Source organism: Varroa jacobsoni, unplaced genomic scaffold (genome assembly GCF_002532875.2).
Source record: "Varroa jacobsoni isolate VJ856 unplaced genomic scaffold, vjacob_1.0 scaffold_373, whole genome shotgun sequence".
In the NCBI taxonomy this organism is placed as follows: Eukaryota; Metazoa; Arthropoda; class Arachnida; order Mesostigmata; family Varroidae; genus Varroa; species Varroa jacobsoni.
Window position 1 is genome coordinate 52,767 of NW_019213275.1, and position 17,307 is coordinate 70,073.

Consider the following 17,307-nt stretch of genomic DNA (forward strand, 5'->3'; position numbering starts at 1 on the left):
TGCCCGACTATCTACTCCAATACCCCCCCCCCCCCCCCCCCCCCCCCCCCACCTCCCCCTCGCGACTCCCCCCCCCCCCCCCCCAGCAATCTTTAAGCGTACCGGTGAAGGATTGCAACCAGCTAAGGATTACAATGTTACTATCGCCGGTTACAGGAACGGCGTTCGATTCGACACGCCTTAACGGATACCGACTGCCAGCGGACGTTCAAATCAAGGTCGAGAAATCCGACTGTGGTAAGTGTGAGTTGTTGCTTTCGGAGCTTCCGATGTAGTGAGTCCACCTGATGAAGGATTGGACCAGATCCGAAGCGGATCCCCTTTGCCTCCTTCCCAGATTGATGCTATGGTCGGCATTTGGATATTGTTGGTTTGCATCCTCTGTTCGAGAAGAACAAAACAAAAGCGAAGGCCTATTTTATCTGGTCGTCTTACTTTTTTCCACGTCCTCACATCCTCATCTGTTAATATCTGTACACCTCATCCATCATTCACCCACTTCGGTTTTCAATCCAGTCTCTCATTGTATTTACCTTTAATTGTTACACGCATATCTCCTTGCATATGTAAATATTTACCCCACGAATGGTCAATTTTTTGCTGGCTGCTCAACCCTTGGATTAACGCTCTAGCGTCTTTTTGCATAATACAAAAGGCTTATTGATATAGCCTTGTGGTCTACGAGAGAGCTCATGATTTTTCCACGTCCTTTCCACCTATACTTCTTGCTAATTTGAGAGTTTGGCTCAGTTGCATGGCACTCGTAGTTTTCCGATCGTACCTATGATGCCTTTCTACGCCTGATAACCTGATGTCTTTCCAGTTTTAATTAAATGTTCTATCAGAACGACCCTTCATCTTTGGCACAATCGCCCATCTGCATCGGTCTGATCTACGCGAGTGACTATTTTTTTGACTGGTTCGCTTTTGATTTTCATCTATTTCTTACGTCTATGTGTATGTTCCGCTCGACACCTGACTACCTCCTGACCTGGCTCCCCACCGGTGCGCTTAACCGCATCACAACATTCAACCTGTTGCGCGCTCGATCGTTCCCCGGCCGTCACCATCGATCGTTCCCATGACCGTTCTCCGTCGCTCTTGGTGTGGTCGTTGAGTCTCTACGTGCAGCGCACATGCTTACACACAGACATGAATCTATACACACAAATATTACCAGCCAAACAGATAGACACGGATGGAGACAAGAAAAAAGACAAAGGAGGACACTGATAGTTTCACCTAACACAAGGCACATACATACATGCATACACACACACACTACACTTAGATAAACAGCCGACAGTCAGCTAGCACTCTCTACCAGATCCACGGTACCAGCTGGGTTCCGGCGCAGACGGTGCTAACCTTTCGAAGACGACGGCGGCGGCTTTAGCACAGGCACCAGCAGCAGCCAAACCTCTGTGTACGGGTTGTGCCAGCATGGGGACTCCACTAGGCAGCCAGATACGCAGACAGAAGTAGTAGGAGCAACCCCAGTTGATCTACGACGACTGGATTGCTGGCCACTGCTAGGGGCTGCTACTTATTTGTTGTTTAGCTCTTCCGCTGACTGTTTCGTATGGAGCACAACGAGTCACAGCAGGCCGCATCCTCCGTAGATCGCTTCTATAGTAACTCTCTGCGAAAAGATCCTTCTTTCTTCTCTTTAAGGTTTGCGTAGGCTTGAGATGAGCCGGACGTGCTGCCGTAGTAATATCAGCAGAACTAGTAGCGGTCATAGTATTAGTTGTAATAGCAGCCTGGCCACGTTGTAGCCGACAAACATCAGCTGCTCCTTGTGCTGACGACTCGTCGACACGTACGTCTACGCGACTAATCGTCGAAGGATAGGCTTTACCCTATTCGAGCGCAAACAGATAGCCAGCCAGCACAGGCTACATGGACCTGTATGAATACATTAGTATTTGAAAAGAGAAGGCCGCGAAATGATCATGTTGGTTTGGTTTGGTTGTTTTACTTCGAATGAGAATCGCCGATTACGCCGATCCTTAACGATGTTTCGAAGGCCAGCAGCGGCAACAGTGATAACTCTGACTTCAAGGAGACAAAGTTGAAATACAGTATTCAAGGCGGTCTGAGTCAGTTTCCGCTGAGGGCCTTTTGCTTATTTCTGGCGAGAAAAGGGTAACTAAGCTCCCGGTGCTGGCATCGTAGCGGCTGTGGTAGTAGTAAAGAGATACAGCTTTCGTAGAGTACTTATGCCGATCGTTTTACTAAGATCAAAGACCAAAACATTGCAACCGCGTCAAACAACGCCTGCTAAACCTCCATACTGTGGAACTCCTACAAGAGAACTATTACTCGTAGCCTTTCTTTATCTTGTAGATAAACGCGGCTATCTTGAATCTTTACTGTTTGCTGGAATTATAATGGCGACGGCTTCTCTACGCTCAATAATCAAACTACTAAAAATAACTAAATAAGCAATTAAAGACAGACAACTATACATATATTCAGTGATCCTTATCGGTATTTTATTTTCTGTTTATTTATTTTGTGGGTCGGAAATATTGCAGGCTACCTGAATGATGCGATGACGGGAAACTCGGCCCCGGATGCTTCCCCCGAAGTTATCGTCGGCTCAGGATACGAGGATCAACATTACGGGCCTGATCCTAGTCAGTACTATCCTCCGTACTACGACCAACCCCCGGAGTTCTACCCATCAACGTCGTACCATAACGCATCGTACAATGATGTTAAAAACGTATCGACATACACCCACAAGAACCTCATGGCGACTTCGCCCTCATCAAATTCGCCTATCGTACTCAAGCCCAGTAGCAACAACAATAACAACAACAATAACAACAGCGGCAGCCCTACTAACAACAATAACAACAATAGCCCATTTCCTATCTCGATAACAAGTTCACTTCTAAATGTCAATACCCTAAACAATAACACGTTGCTAATTAACAACAATGCAACAGGAACGAATAGCGGGAATGGACAGCAGACCATGGGAAACTTCTTCGACTCATCACCGTACGATCCCCAATTCCAAACCGTGCCTCAGGTAAGCGCCAGCGTGCTCAGCGCGGCCGTTCAACAGCAGCAGCAGCAGCAACAGCAGCAGCAGCAGCAGCAGCAGCAGCAACAACAACAACAAGCTGCCAATAGCCGGCAACAACACAGTGGACTCCAGACGCTCCACCAAAGTCGTGCCGACTCGACCTCACCGCCAACACCCTGGGGCGGCGTACAGAACTGTTTACAGCAACAGCAGCAGCAGCAGCAGCAGCAGCACAGTCCGCCCCAAACGACGATTACGCCTATAGGGGGAACTCAAGGCGCGCAGAGGTTCGTTAGCACGTCAGGCGCTGGTACCGTCTCAGGTAACGGGAGTAATCTTAATGGTGGAACTGGGCAGACCGGTGGAATCGAACCGTTTCATTACGCTCCGTACTCGCTGCAACGGTATCAGTTCTCAAACTATGCAAATGACTCACGACCGTTCATCCAGGCGTCAGTGCTGGCCGGAAGTGCCCCTATTCAGCTATGGCAGTTTCTGCTCGAGTTATTAACAGATAAATCGTGCCAGAATTTCATCTCTTGGACAGGCAATGGCTGGGAGTTCAAGCTTACCGATCCCGATGAAGTCGCTCGTCGATGGGGCCATCGTAAGAACAAACCGAAGATGAACTATGAGAAATTATCCCGAGGACTGCGCTATTACTACGACAAAAATATCATTCACAAATCATCAGGAAAGCGTTATGTGTACAGGTTCGTTTGTGACCTTCACACGATCCTTGGCATTACAGCGGAAGATCTACATGCGGCAGTCAATCTTAAGACGGATCCAAAGAAAGAGGACGAACAAAGCCCTTTGACAATTACCCAGTGTTAATTAACTGCTTAATGAGGGAGCAAGAGAGAGCTGTAATACCATAGCTTGTCTTTACTTCAGCCAAACGTAGCAATTGCGCGCAACACCACGTATCAACAATGACGGTACAAAGAGAGTCAGGGCAGCAACGACTAATGGCAACCTTTGCAAAATTCATTACCAGCTCGTCGTCACTGATAAAATCAATATATCGAAATGCACCATAGTCGAAGTCCTCTGGCTTCGTTCACTCTTCTCCCGCGCGAGCATCGACTGTTACGCTAGACGTAAGCTAGGGAAGTTGAGGCGTTAACCATAACAAAAGGACCAACGGGAATACAAAATCAAATTAGGAAAAAAAAAAACAAGGTCTAAACGCGAATCTATGAAAAAGAAAAAAAAAACTTTATTCGTTTATAAACATTATTCTACCCGACTGTTGTTGATTGACACGCTTTTAAAGGACGTACCGCCTGGGCGCGATGTGTGGGCCAAGACAAAGATATATCCCCTTGTTATAATGCTATAATGTAATGTAATCAAACCTCTATATATATAATAAACGGCGGCCTAGTGAACGACTCATTGTTGATTTCACCTAAACTGCAATCTCTAAGAACGTATTGCAGCGCCGTACGAAGCCGCGACATGAACTGACTGAGGTCTTATAAACTGAAAGTAACAAAGAGAAAGAGAGGGGAGGGAGGGAGGGAAGTATAGAGAAAATGGTGGAATTCTGTCAAAACAGTTTATTATTTGAGACAAAGGAGCACACTCGTCGTCCATTACGGTGACCACAAAGCATTGTGTCAGATTCCGCCATTTGGGAGGCACAAGGCGGCGATCTTAAGCACCCATACAGTTTACGGCCTCTATAAAGCTTCACTTCTGCGTACTGGCTGATAAACGCCACGTGGTATATACTGATAACAGCGTCCGTTGTTCTCGTTAGGTTGCGCAGTCCTTATTACAATATGAAATATCGAAACGTTTTCGGACGAGTGTACAAAATGAGGATGATCGCTTGGTGCGTATGGAGAAACAGTGGCAGCGTAGACATTGGATATTTGCAAGCAACGAACGTGTCTAAACGGATAAGACAAACTGCACGGATGCTTGCGTATAATTGCACGCGGGGCCCATAATCACGACACATTACGATCATGATCATCATCACCACGATGCATGAGGGTCACCGGTTTGATGCAATACCTGTGATCTCAAAGGCGGTACGTCCCATTATTTCGTTTAACGTTACGACGACGACGACGACGACGACGATATAAAGAAAAGCGCGACCCCATCTTCATACGACACTGGAACGGACTTTGTCTTTGATTTCGAGGTATATGAACGCTCTTTTTTCACGAGAGACGCACTCTCGACCGTAAAAAATGAAGACGTTTTTCCGAGGCGACCAGTCGTGATATGATACGAAATCTGTGCTGAAGTGCCTTATGGTCATTAAGACAAAAAACACCAAGTAAAAGTACATAAAAATAGTATTTTCCACGTAACGAAAAAAACACGCGGACCAGTGGTACTCTTAGCTGTGTGGAGTGACAAGCCCATAGACTGGGTCCGTTTCAAGTTGTGTTTACAGCTATAAACCGAAGCAGATGGGGTCGTTTGTTGAAGTATTGTACATACGATGCAACGTAATATATATTTCAAGGATATTTATTCTATTAAAAAGAGAGTACGGAAAAACTGAGGGGCAAGAAAATAAATACGGCACACAAGAGAAAAATAAGCACTTGTGGAAGACATACAAAGAACAAGTAATTATATAATAAGAACGAGATGCAGTGGAAAGTGAGCTAATTAAATTAATAATATTCAAATAGTAACTATAATACTATTATATAATAATGATGAAGATGGTGGTGATGATGATAATTACGGTAATAATTATGTCGAACGAATAGTTGAACATGTGTACAAACCAAAAATAGATAGAAAAGGAGAAAAATAAACTTACAAAGTTCTATGAAAAAAAAATCTTGTCTTGGAATACTCTTGGAAATAATATAATTTGTATACAATAGGTATAATAATAATGTGTATTAAGAAATGTTTATCTCCAGCTAAATAATAATAAATCAAGAATTATTAGGCAAAGTATAAACAAGCACTTTCCGAAACAATCCTCGATCGGTATGTAAATGTTCTAAGGGGTTGTCTTGGAATCCTTACACTCATACAACAGGAAGATAAAGAGCAGTTCACTAATACTTGAGCAAGTGTCCTCATAACAGCCCCTTATTAATATTGCCTCACCCCCGCACAAAAACTTTAATTATCTTTATTACAAAAAGGTATTGATTCTTCATTATTATCAAGCGATCGATACCAGTAACATGTCGACATCGAGATACCTTCGCCCACTAAATCATAGTACTGTCCAGTTAGATACTCTGTAGCCAAAATAAGATTATTCTCGTATTTCGAAGAGTTTGTCATCGATTTTTATTATGAAGTAATGCATTCAAGGCTAGATGGGCAAAAAAAACCCAGTGACACTTCGGTTGTACTGAGAAATACGGAACTCTCCTTTACGGCATAAAGCAAACACTTTCGGTAGCTCCCAGCGTTTTTGCCCGTTTAAAATAGTGTTACATGCTGCTACTCCGTAGAACTTCTTATATTCGCTGCGTAATTAAGGTTTCCTCAGACATCTTAATTATGCATTTCTTAATTTAGAACTTGGACATTCCAACGATCCGCTAAAGTTAATTGATAAGTATTAATGTTTACTACTCTAAAATCGTAATCCGCTTTTCTAAGCAGCAAAGTCCTTGTTACATGCGCAAAGAAAGACAAAGTGTTCACTGTCCCCTACCGAACTCTGCCAGGCCGAGTGATATACAATAAGTTCTATTTGTTGTTAGTGAGACTGGTTATTCAACGAAGAGATTACGTCAAATTTCATATCCTGGGGCTTCTCACCAACCGCTATTGGATCGAGTGAGCCCTTCGAGTGCGAATTGAAGAACTATACCTTCCGGTATAGTTCCTGGTAGCCCGGTATGTTATTTAGTCGATATAACTGCATGGCTATTGTGATCGTATAAACATACTAGATTACGATAAAATTCACTATCTGCACAAAAATAATATTATTTATTTGATTTACACGAATTCGAAGGAGTAATTAAATTGTAACACTTAGGAAACCAGATCCAGAACCGGGACAGCGCTTTCGTCGACAAAAAGGCCGCCGCCGCCGCCGCCGCCGCCGGCTAAAACCACACGGGCATCGAAATCATGTCGCGTCCGTTTGATTACGCTTGAGAGGCCATCGCGACGTCATTAGAACATATATAACGTGACCATAATTAATAATATAGAAAAAAAACTAGCTACAAGAACATGTGAAAGATCGTGGGCGGGTCATGCAGTGGCGTAGGAAGTAGCTTTCTACCACACTTCGCATTACTCTGTCCGTATCCTTGTAGCCGCGCAATGGTGGGGTATTTGCAGACCGCTGAAAATTTGAATTCGGGCGTAGACGTGTGACACACCGTAAGTTAGTCATCTGGAGCCGCGCCTACCGGGAATGACGCGCGTAATATTCGAAAGTGTTATCAAACCGATTTATGTTAATTTGTAGTTGCATCTAATACGTATTAAATTATGCTTATACTAAAAGCAAACTGGATTCATCTGATCACTGTTGTTATCAGAAAAATATATCAGGTCGGTTTGTTTATTCGACTTCTAGAACGAAGAACTCTTTTCTTCACGTTAAGGCCATCATTGAACGCAACGTGGGTTTTGAGCTTCGTAAGTTACTATTATAACACTTCGGTGAAGAGACGCAGCATTACTACAAAACAAATATAGCCATTTGTTAAACTCATTGTTTGGTTCCTTTTCCAAGACGAACCTTTATTTGTTCGACTTGATTGTTAGCGTGTAATCTTTGCGTTCAAGAGGCAAGGATGACCTTATTATGTTGTATTCAGTTTTGGTAAGTTAGAAATGATCCGCTTTACCCGCCACCTTGTTCGTCTGTGTTTTTCTACTGTAATCTTCTAATTCGTAAGTTCAACGACTTCCTTTGCAGGCAGACAAAACAGAAAGATTCAAGTTATTAACATCTGTTATATACGTACATACATCTCTAAATAACGGACATGTTATATCAATTTTAGTCAAGCCAATTACTCTAGTTTTAGCTAGAACCAAAAGCTATTGCAATTGAGTCTATATAAATTCTCTGGCTGTTTCCTTCCCTGTAGTCTTGCTTGACACAGACGTTAGGGCATACCTGCCACAGGGGCGAAAAACTTAGCCCTTTGAAATTTTAAATGGGGAACGAGGTTTTGGAGCCTCGTTTAGTTAACGCGGCATTGCCACTACATACTTAAAGCTTTATTTCTCACGGCGGTTCTTACAAAGCTTGAACGACGCCAGAGTAAGACGTGCAGGGATTTCGTAGGTAAGTGGTGGTGCCAGTTTCTGAAGAACAAACACGAATCCTCTGTGATGTCTTCATGAAATTTGTAATTACGCGTAACGCATTGGTTCTAGGGAAAATCAACTTCCTTGAGTTAGCCAAAAGCGGGCTTATTATTTATTGAGGTTAATGAAGAGTTCACTACAGAAGAACCAACCAGCAGGTGCCGATAGTGTTTCGAAGTTTTGCTTCGAGGGCACGAAGCAATAAAGTTGAGGACACTATGAGGACACTATGAAAATTGTGACCCGGACAAATAACTCGTTCGAATGCCTTCACGCGTTTGGGAGCGACAGTGTCGTCCGATATAGGCTCGTCGTTCCGACAGCATATTATAGCGAGGGCAAATCATCAGCGGTTATAGCAGTATCTATTGGGACACGCTATTCAATGTGTCAAAATAGAGCTTGGGTTATCTAATTTCAAAGTTTGCCTTGCCAATTTTCTAAGACTGTCTAACAGCAAGGCAAGTTTTTTGCCCAAATTGGATGGAGCAAAAGTTCCTCGAAAGATGTTTAGGATAGCACCCCACCTCGGTAAAGCAGTTGGTCTACCTATCATACGACATGCCATTACTGGTCGGCGTTTAGCGACCTTATTTGCAGATAGGAGAATACAATGTTAGACCTATCACATTACCTAGATTTAACAAATACTATTTATTTGTTCATTTCATTTTAAAGATGTCTGCTTCAACAGCAGGAGATGTCATAGAGCAGTAGCAATGTCCGGGACTGCGATCAATACGCCCTCCCGAATGCCTAAAGAATAAGTAAGGTGCATCAGAGGTGCAAAGAAAGTGCTGAACTTTACGTTCGACTCTACTATAGTTAAGCATTGATTTTGACAGCTGGTTCTTTCAAGCAGGAAGTGAAAGGTGACTACGCCAGGTTTCAAACCTCGACGAACATACGTTCCATAAGCAAACATGTTACTACTCCACCAACTCACGAGGATCAAATTTGAAAAGACTCGAACAGCTTAAAACGAAGACATATGCCAATTGACAAAGCGGCAAGACCTGTCGTACATGTATATAAAGAATGAGCTTGTGATGTCAGTTTATGTCCGACCAATTAGTTTAAAATATATCCATATTCAAAAATTATCTATAGCCAAAATTTAATATGATAGTATTTAATAAATCGTAGCAAATCAAGTGTTCAATCTCTTTAAGGAACTGATGGACTGACCTCCGAAGTAGATCAACAACATGATGAAGGCCATTTAGAAAATAGGACAGGAAACAACATCAAAATCACAAAGTTTCATTTGAAAAAATCGGATAGGGTTTTGACATATTACACGGTAAATTCGCTTGCCTAAATGATAAGCTTGTTTTCGATAAGCGAAGGGTGAAACACAAGGTTATGACGCTCTACAGAGTGGGGCGACTCGTGGAGTGGGAGATCTATCAGAGAATCAAGCTCTGATCGGATAAATTAAAAACAATGTTGAGTAAGTGGTGAAAAAAACATATTCATCGAGATATAAATGGAGTATCGATAGATTTTATAAATATCATTTTCTAAATAATGCGCAACGTAGAGCTAGCGTGGATCGTGATCTAGGAAGGTTTTTGATGTCTGTGCATCAAAATTCCGACTTTTTAGTTAATTGAAAAGGTACATTCGTCCTTCTAAGTGGCAGTGTGTTAATATGCCTACTCTGAGTAGATTATATTTTGCAATATATTGATGCATTTCACTGTCTTTTTGATTTATAGATTTATTTATCTTCTAGCCTATTGTATAGGCGTTTGTTATACTCTTAATGGCAAACACGTACCGCATCTATTCAATTCGTTCTTTAAAACGTTTTTAGATAATAAACAATATATTCTAATTAAGTGGTCTTTTTTTGTTTAGCATAACATTGATAAGCCGTTGAAAATTATACTTACGTTAGTAGCGAAATATTCGATAAAAAATGTTATTTTGTCATTCTTTAATCTCTGTCCCTTTCTCCCTAACAGGCTAGTAGTATAACGGCAATTTTCTAGTATGGTAGCAATAAAATCTTTAAATATCGTGCATCGTTGAACTTGGCAGAATGAACGGGAATAGGTTTATTTTTCGCAGCCAGAAACCTGCCTTGTCTACCTTTGGGACGAGCATATCTGAACCTTTCCGTATTTTATGGACTATACTCGTTTATAAACATATAAATAAACAGGTAATTGTGAAAACGAAAGCTAAGGTTAAGATCATGTGCCGAGCAATCTTGGTCTTGTAGCAACCTTTCATGGTTCAGATAGCATCAGAATGAAATGGGAGCAGCTGAGCCCACGTGGGAAATTCTTAAGTTGTTATCGAAATTTGGTCGTTTAGCTTCTTGGTTCTAGAGAGAAGGCAAACAGCTAGATAGTCTATGTTTTGACTTAATTTACCGGCTTTATAACATTTCGGATCGCCGTAATATGGCATGTTGATGATACACAGAAATAAGGCCTATAGGTTGGGGAGGGCGGAATAACAGTCTAGGGTTGAAATCTGGCGTAAACACACTGTCTTGTGCGTGAACGAATAGACGTTTTAAACGATGCTCAACGCCAACACTGGACATGAAGCAATTATTGTTTCTAAGGCTTTGCCGATCAGCCGAAATTTTGGTAAGCGGGAAGAGCTAGCCATTCGTACTTGTCATCAGCGGGTCACTGTGCTTCTGGCGGGCTAACCGCATTTCGAAATATTAACGGAAGTTGGGTTTGTTGAAAACAGAAGCGTTTTTAAATCATCCGTTCTATTCCGCAGATTTGTGTTTATTAAAATCAACATAGAAGTACACAGCTTGGAGCTGGCCGTCTAAAATAATGCCTATCGGTTTATAAAAACGCTTATTTAAAATAAAAATACAAATTCCAACAGGTCTCCGGTGATAAGCGAATATTAAACGCATAACAACAGCAAAAAGTCATCATTTTATAAAGCTTGGAAGTCGGACATCGTAGCTAAAGCGTTTTTACGATGCGATAGCGTTGTCGAAGCTACTTAGAACACCGTCATATTTGCCTTTTTAGTGCCCACATGGAGGAGCTTCATAATAGTAGCGTAAGCGCTAGGGATGGCTCTCACGCGTGCCTGTTGCCCACCGGTCGAGACTCGCTCGTGGAAAGTTATCATAGGAAATACAAGATATTACCGTTGGAACCTAAAGACGACCTTTATTATAAGCATAATTTGCTACTGCAGCATTTGACAGCTTTGGTCAAATAGGCGAAATTACGCATCCCAGCTTGGGTTCGTTTTGTTTAAAGAAAGACAATATATATTCGTGTTAAACAAAAATATGTACCAGGGTAGCACCTTGGCGTAACTCTTGGTCTGGTCGTCAATCAAAAAAAGTATACATACATATGTATAATACAAGAAGAGGCAACGTTTATAAGCATTTAGAGAGTTGAGAAGTTTTTGGCAGTCTCAAACACACAGTACGCAAGCGCTTTCTGAGCAGGCAACAATTAGGTTGACACTGAAATTTATTTTTAGCTACCCTCTCCAGACTAGCCGTTTTTCTTTCTTCTAACTCATTCGATATGAAAGATATGAAGACGTTTGATTATTTAAAAAAAAAAAAACAGGAAATAGATAATCTAGGCGGAAAATCTTTGGAGAAACATTTATTTTTGATAATAAGCGCGTCGTTAAAAACAAGCCAACAAAATATGTTTGCACCGACCGTGAGGATTTGGAATACTCTAGACACCCGGAGGGATTTTTTTCCGGTTCGTGTTTTTTTTTTTTACTTAACGTGTATGCGCTCAAATAGGATAATCTATTTTTCGAAGTAATGATTTATCTAGAAATATTTGAAAAATTGACTTCGAAGAGAAACCTTTTTTAAAATCTTGTTAAGGACGCCTAAAAGGCGTGACTGTCAAAACTCACAAATATCGTACAAAAAGCTGAGAGAAATGTTTTAACCGCTGGTCGATTTTATAGACGATAACTTTAATCGGAATTTAGCTTTTTAAACTGTTTAAAATTTAAACTGTGAAAATTGTGCAAATAGCAAAAAAAAGTTTGAAGTTTTATTTCAATACCAGATCTGTTTGAATATATACTTAACCTAGAATTATTTTTATTAAGGAGAATGGGTAACACATGCGATTCGTCAGAGATTTGCGAGATCAAGAAGAGTTCATATGCAACTAACGATAACACATCTAGTATTATTATTAAAATAAACTGGTCATTATGTATAAACGATCAGGACATATCTAATTAATTGATTTTATTTTTGACCCTCATTTCTTCGATTCAAAGAAAAGTTACAAGACGCCAAATCAATGTTCACTTCTTGTAACGGTCTTTATAGCGCTATTTTTGGCTGATGGAAACCAAAATGATCCTTATAATATGGAGAACTTAGTAGCAAACTTTAATGACATCAACTAATGATGTATTCCCATGTTTGCTTACTTTGTTTCGAACATTTTCTTTGTAAATAGGAAATAATGATTTTTGTTACTATAACCAGCCAAGATTGTAGAAAAATTTCTCTTAAGCCTTTTCATGTATTCCACAACCCCCAACCGAAAAAAAAATTTCGCGAGGTTCGCATTAAATCTTTTCATTAGCGGGACCAAACGGCTGTCGGCATTAAACCTTATTGAATAGTTCCGAGTTTTACATTCGGTGTTACCGTCTCAGATGAGCATTGCTTCGGACGACAGGCTCTCACCAGCACGAAACGAAGTGTATTTCCTGCCGGTTTTGAACGTCTTTTTTTAAAGAGGTACAATCAAATGCATGTATGCACAACTGGGACACTCCTAAAGTAGTTCACAATACGGGACTAAATGGCCTATATCGGACTTATGCCGCACTTCGTGTTCCTAAGGTTAATTTGCCACAGGACTCCTTTAATAAGGACTGCACAGCATCGTCTAAACACCCTAACTACAACTCTTACTCTACCAGTACAACTCTTCTATTTACCTGTTACACTACCTTTGTTATCTTGTCGCAGTTAGCCTTGTTGTTTTATTATACAATATCCTGTCATAGCGTTTTGGTTGATATAATGTCTATGTTATCGCGTTACTTTAGGGTACTATTTAACTTCTCTACGTTAAAGTTGGACCTAACTTGAGTGCACTGCTCAAGTTGATCGTTCAGTTACCCTCACTCTGTGCAGATGTCACAGATATTCGTAGATGCCTATGGCAAATGTCGCTTTCCCCTGCATCGATTATTCCAGGCCCCTAATACAGTTGCGCCATTACTGTGCCGCCATTATCTTATCGCCAATTCAAAATAAGTTCGCCAGCTAATCGCAAAATTAAGCCAAACCATGTTTAGGTTTTTCAATATTAATTCGATCTTTTCAATTATGTGTCAGCATCAGGCCGCTGAAGAGGCTTAAGAAGTAAGCTATATGAAGACGTCGCTATGTCTTAAAAACTCTGACCGGTTTTTCAAGTAGCCAAAGATTCGATTGTAAAACCGGGAAAAGAAATGAAACTTGGGGCTAGTTATTAAACAATGCTTGATGATTTGGGAACGTTTTTGTGCCAGCCTTATAACGCATAGCATTTCAAAAAAGGCCAAGTTTTTTTCAGTTTTGAAGGAACCCAATACAGCCTTTGTACCAGGATGTCATTTAGAAGTTTTTCCAAATATTGACGTGCTCATTACTTCACTTTCTGGTCACCTACTATATAATCGGCACCAAGAGATAACAGAACTAGTGCATAATTATTAACTATCCCATAGCAACACTTTATCGCAATGGAAGCATGCGGTGATTAGCCTAGAAAAACTAGCCACTTATCTCAAAGTCTCGCACGATATCATTAAAACAACATCATCTAATTGTTGAAACGAGTATTCCGTTTGGTAGGCTTATTGGAACAGACTTATGGTTATTCAACCAGAACATTGCAACACAATAAGGTCATTTACAACGCGGTTATAGGCGTAGTCTAACAGAACGGAGAATTGAAAGTTTGCAGCGGATTCGAATTTCGAACTCTGCTCCGGGCCGATCAGGTCTGAACTCACTAGGATAGATTAAGAAATATAATTGAATAGTGTGAAATCGCGTCCGATTTTCAAGCTTACCAGTATTCCTGTACGGAAAACGGCTGATTAAGTGCCATTCATAAATAAATAAAGGCGCATTTTGTTAAGGGATGGTGGTATTTGTTTTCCACATAGATCGAGTAAAAAGTTTCCGTGATGATACAGCGGTAACGCGTTTGTCTGTCCTACTTAAGGACGGCCGATGAATGGCCCAGGTTTAAAACCGGCCGTAGGCATACGATTTGCTTCGTACGGATGGCAATGCTAACTAAGGCAGTACCAACCTTAAAAGTTGAAGGGGCCAAGTGGAGAAAGCCTATCTGACCCTATACGAATAACGTACAGTTAGTCACAAGCTGAGTAATTAATTGCCAATGAAAATCGCTTGAGAACCGTTGTAGTGCATAAACACTCTTCTGTGAAACTCTTTAGTATAAAAGGAATTCAACCAGTTCAGTTAGTTTTTGAATCCTATTAAGCCAAAAAAAAAAAAAAAAAAAAGAACTATTTATACCTAACTACTTTTTCATTGTGTTAAGTAATTTTTTTCTCTGCTTAGTAGTTTTATTGAATATACGTAATTTACATGCACAAAATAACGATCGCGTACACATATTTTTCAACACAACGAAACGTCCGCGCCGCGGTGTTGAACATCCGTTTTTACGCGTGACAAGCATCGATACTCACCACTATTCTATCGGGGAATACACTTACACCGCTGACAGACGTTAGGTAGGCTTCGAAGTGAGAGTGTTTCAAGCCTGCATCCACATTCATGGTTCCGATCAGGTAACGGTTGAAAATGTTCGAAAAAAACAAAAATCAATATTTGTCATCGATCAAGAGATAGAAATTGTTACGTTACATTTTGCGTAGACGTATGAAAGCGCAAACATCCAATTACCCGATAAATGGTTCGTCAGGTTAACGACAAATCAAGCACAGCTGGGTAGCATATAAAGGCAAGGCTTTACATTCTCTGCTAATACGATGTAAAGTATAAAACTGGGCATCAAGGACCGGCTCATTTCTTCATTAATCCTTCGGTTCGATTAGGATATAATGTGCTGGCGACATTAGTGACTGCCAGAGACTCTTAGCGAGGGGGTCTAGGTACGAAACTAGAGGTTCAACACACTTCGCTTGGTGCTGAAAGTCCGGTCGTCCTTCCCAGTGCAGTATGCTCGTGCCGTCCTCACGTATGGGTGTTTACAACCCCTGAAGACATTGAAGCACGGGCTTATTTTGGGCACTTGATCAGATTCTCGCAACCGCTGCGCAGGCGATCCGATACTTCGCTTGATCGTACCGGCTGAAGGTCACATGTAATTGTAGCGCCGAACAAAAAACTCAACACCTTCATGTAACTCTATTTAGGATATGGTTAAGTAGCTTGTTCAGTATAAATTATCTCATCAAATAGCGAAACGTAACAGCTGCTTTGTTAAATTCGAGATGATTCTAGCAATCAGCAAGTGAAATTATACGTAACTAGCTAATGAAACTCGTATCTTAGAAAGAAGCTAGGATGTCACACGCGAGCACATCGTTCCAGGAACATCGATGCAGCAGCGTCTCAAAAAATCTCTGATAATTGGACGAAAATGTAGCTTAATGAAAACAATGGGAGGCCCTATTATATCAATCTGGTTGAACTCTAAGAATTGATTGCAATAGAAGTTCACAAAATCTGTGATATGCGAATGTGCAGTTGAGCCTACGTTGGTTTACAACTCGGCCTTTCATTATAGTTAGAGATCGTTTCGGCTACTTTTCTTCTGGTCTGAGTGATAGTCAACTCTACCAAAATACAGTTTTAAATGATAGTGTTTTACCTAATTAAAATGCACTATTAGAATAGAAAGAATAATAAAGCAAACGATTTTTTTTCATATTCTGTTCCGCTGAAAATTGATAAAAACGATACCAAAATTTCAAACGTAACTGCCTCCTGTGTATAGGGTCTGGCAAAATCTCTTAGCATTGAGGTCATATCATTTGATAGGCTTTGCCTGTTAAAGAAATATAAATTCTTGCATAACCACATTTCGAAAGAATTCTTCGCTCATAGCATCGTTACTGGGGGCGTACCTGGCGAAACTTCGAATGCTGTGAAGCACTGGTAACATGCATATATGTAAGCCTATATCGTGGAAGCGAGGCACCCATACGCATATATCCAGATGCGCAAGAACGTATGGCCATCGCGAAATTTTGGCAAATACGCATGACAGAATTTCCTAAAAATCTTCATTTTTAAATTTCTTCAACGATGTGATTATCGTGCGCTTAAATAACATTTGTTTACAGCTTGCAACTGTATCTTTTGCAAGCTCGTCTATTGACCGAGAGTAAAAAGTGTTGAGTAACGAACCAGGTAAATGGATTTTTTCTCTAATTTTTAGAGATAGGGCTCGAAGTTTGTTATGCAAAAGCAAACACTTCTGATTGAGATTATGAACTTTTACATAAAAGCTCTTTTTGCACGTAGCATAACTTACGTGAACGTCTAAAAAAATCATACTCGAATCAAATATTACAACAGTGTTATTATACGCAAAAAACACTTAATTGAAAAAAATTGTCTGGAATATTTATTAAAAGTAAGTAGCTCCCTAATGCTGCTACGTAAGAATGGCCTTGCAAATGGACCTATTCTGGTAGGAGTTACCGCTTACATGTGTGCGGTTCACTGTCGCCTGTTCACACCTGGTTTGGTAGCTTTATTCGAGGGTGATTTGGACTGATTTCAACTTTTGCTAGTCCGTCTGAACCCAACAACTATTATGATAATACATAGATTCTTTAGAAACATAGTGTTGAAAGGGACCAACATCTTGGTGGGGCAAATTCAGCCGAATTTTGCTTAAAAATAGTTATTTATCGGACGTCCCAACATTATACATCATAATCAAAAGAATAAATTCACATCTAGTCGATCAATGGCCTCTGTTATATAT

At 40.7% G+C, this 17,307-nt stretch overlaps 1 protein-coding gene and 1 long non-coding RNA gene across 7 annotated transcripts in view; one reads left to right on the forward strand and one right to left on the reverse strand.

Moving 5' to 3' along the window:
* The window catches only part of pnt (ETS transcription factor pointed), a 41,296-nt gene extending 35,439 nt beyond the window's left edge, over positions 1-5,857 (forward strand). For 4 of the 6 annotated variants that reach the window (XM_022832129.2, XM_022832135.2, XM_022832131.2 and 1 more), the window contains 2 exons: positions 157-237; positions 2,541-5,857. In XM_022832129.2, coding sequence (XP_022687864.1) covers positions 157-237; positions 2,541-3,877 — 1,418 coding nt within the window. In that variant the 3' untranslated portion in view covers positions 3,878-5,857. The remainder of the gene's footprint in view (positions 1-156; positions 238-2,540) is intronic. The other 2 variants (XM_022832132.2, XM_022832130.2) reach the window with 2 other exon arrangements.
* A 1,103-nt stretch (positions 5,858-6,960) lies between these two features.
* Positions 6,961-16,021, reverse strand: LOC111259844 (uncharacterized). The gene is made up of 3 exons (XR_002679879.2): positions 15,486-16,021; positions 15,035-15,108; positions 6,961-7,343 (listed from the first exon to the last, which is right to left on the reverse strand). It is a non-coding gene; the product is annotated as an uncharacterized LOC111259844 (long non-coding RNA).
* Positions 16,022-17,307: the final 1,286 nt, after the last annotated feature.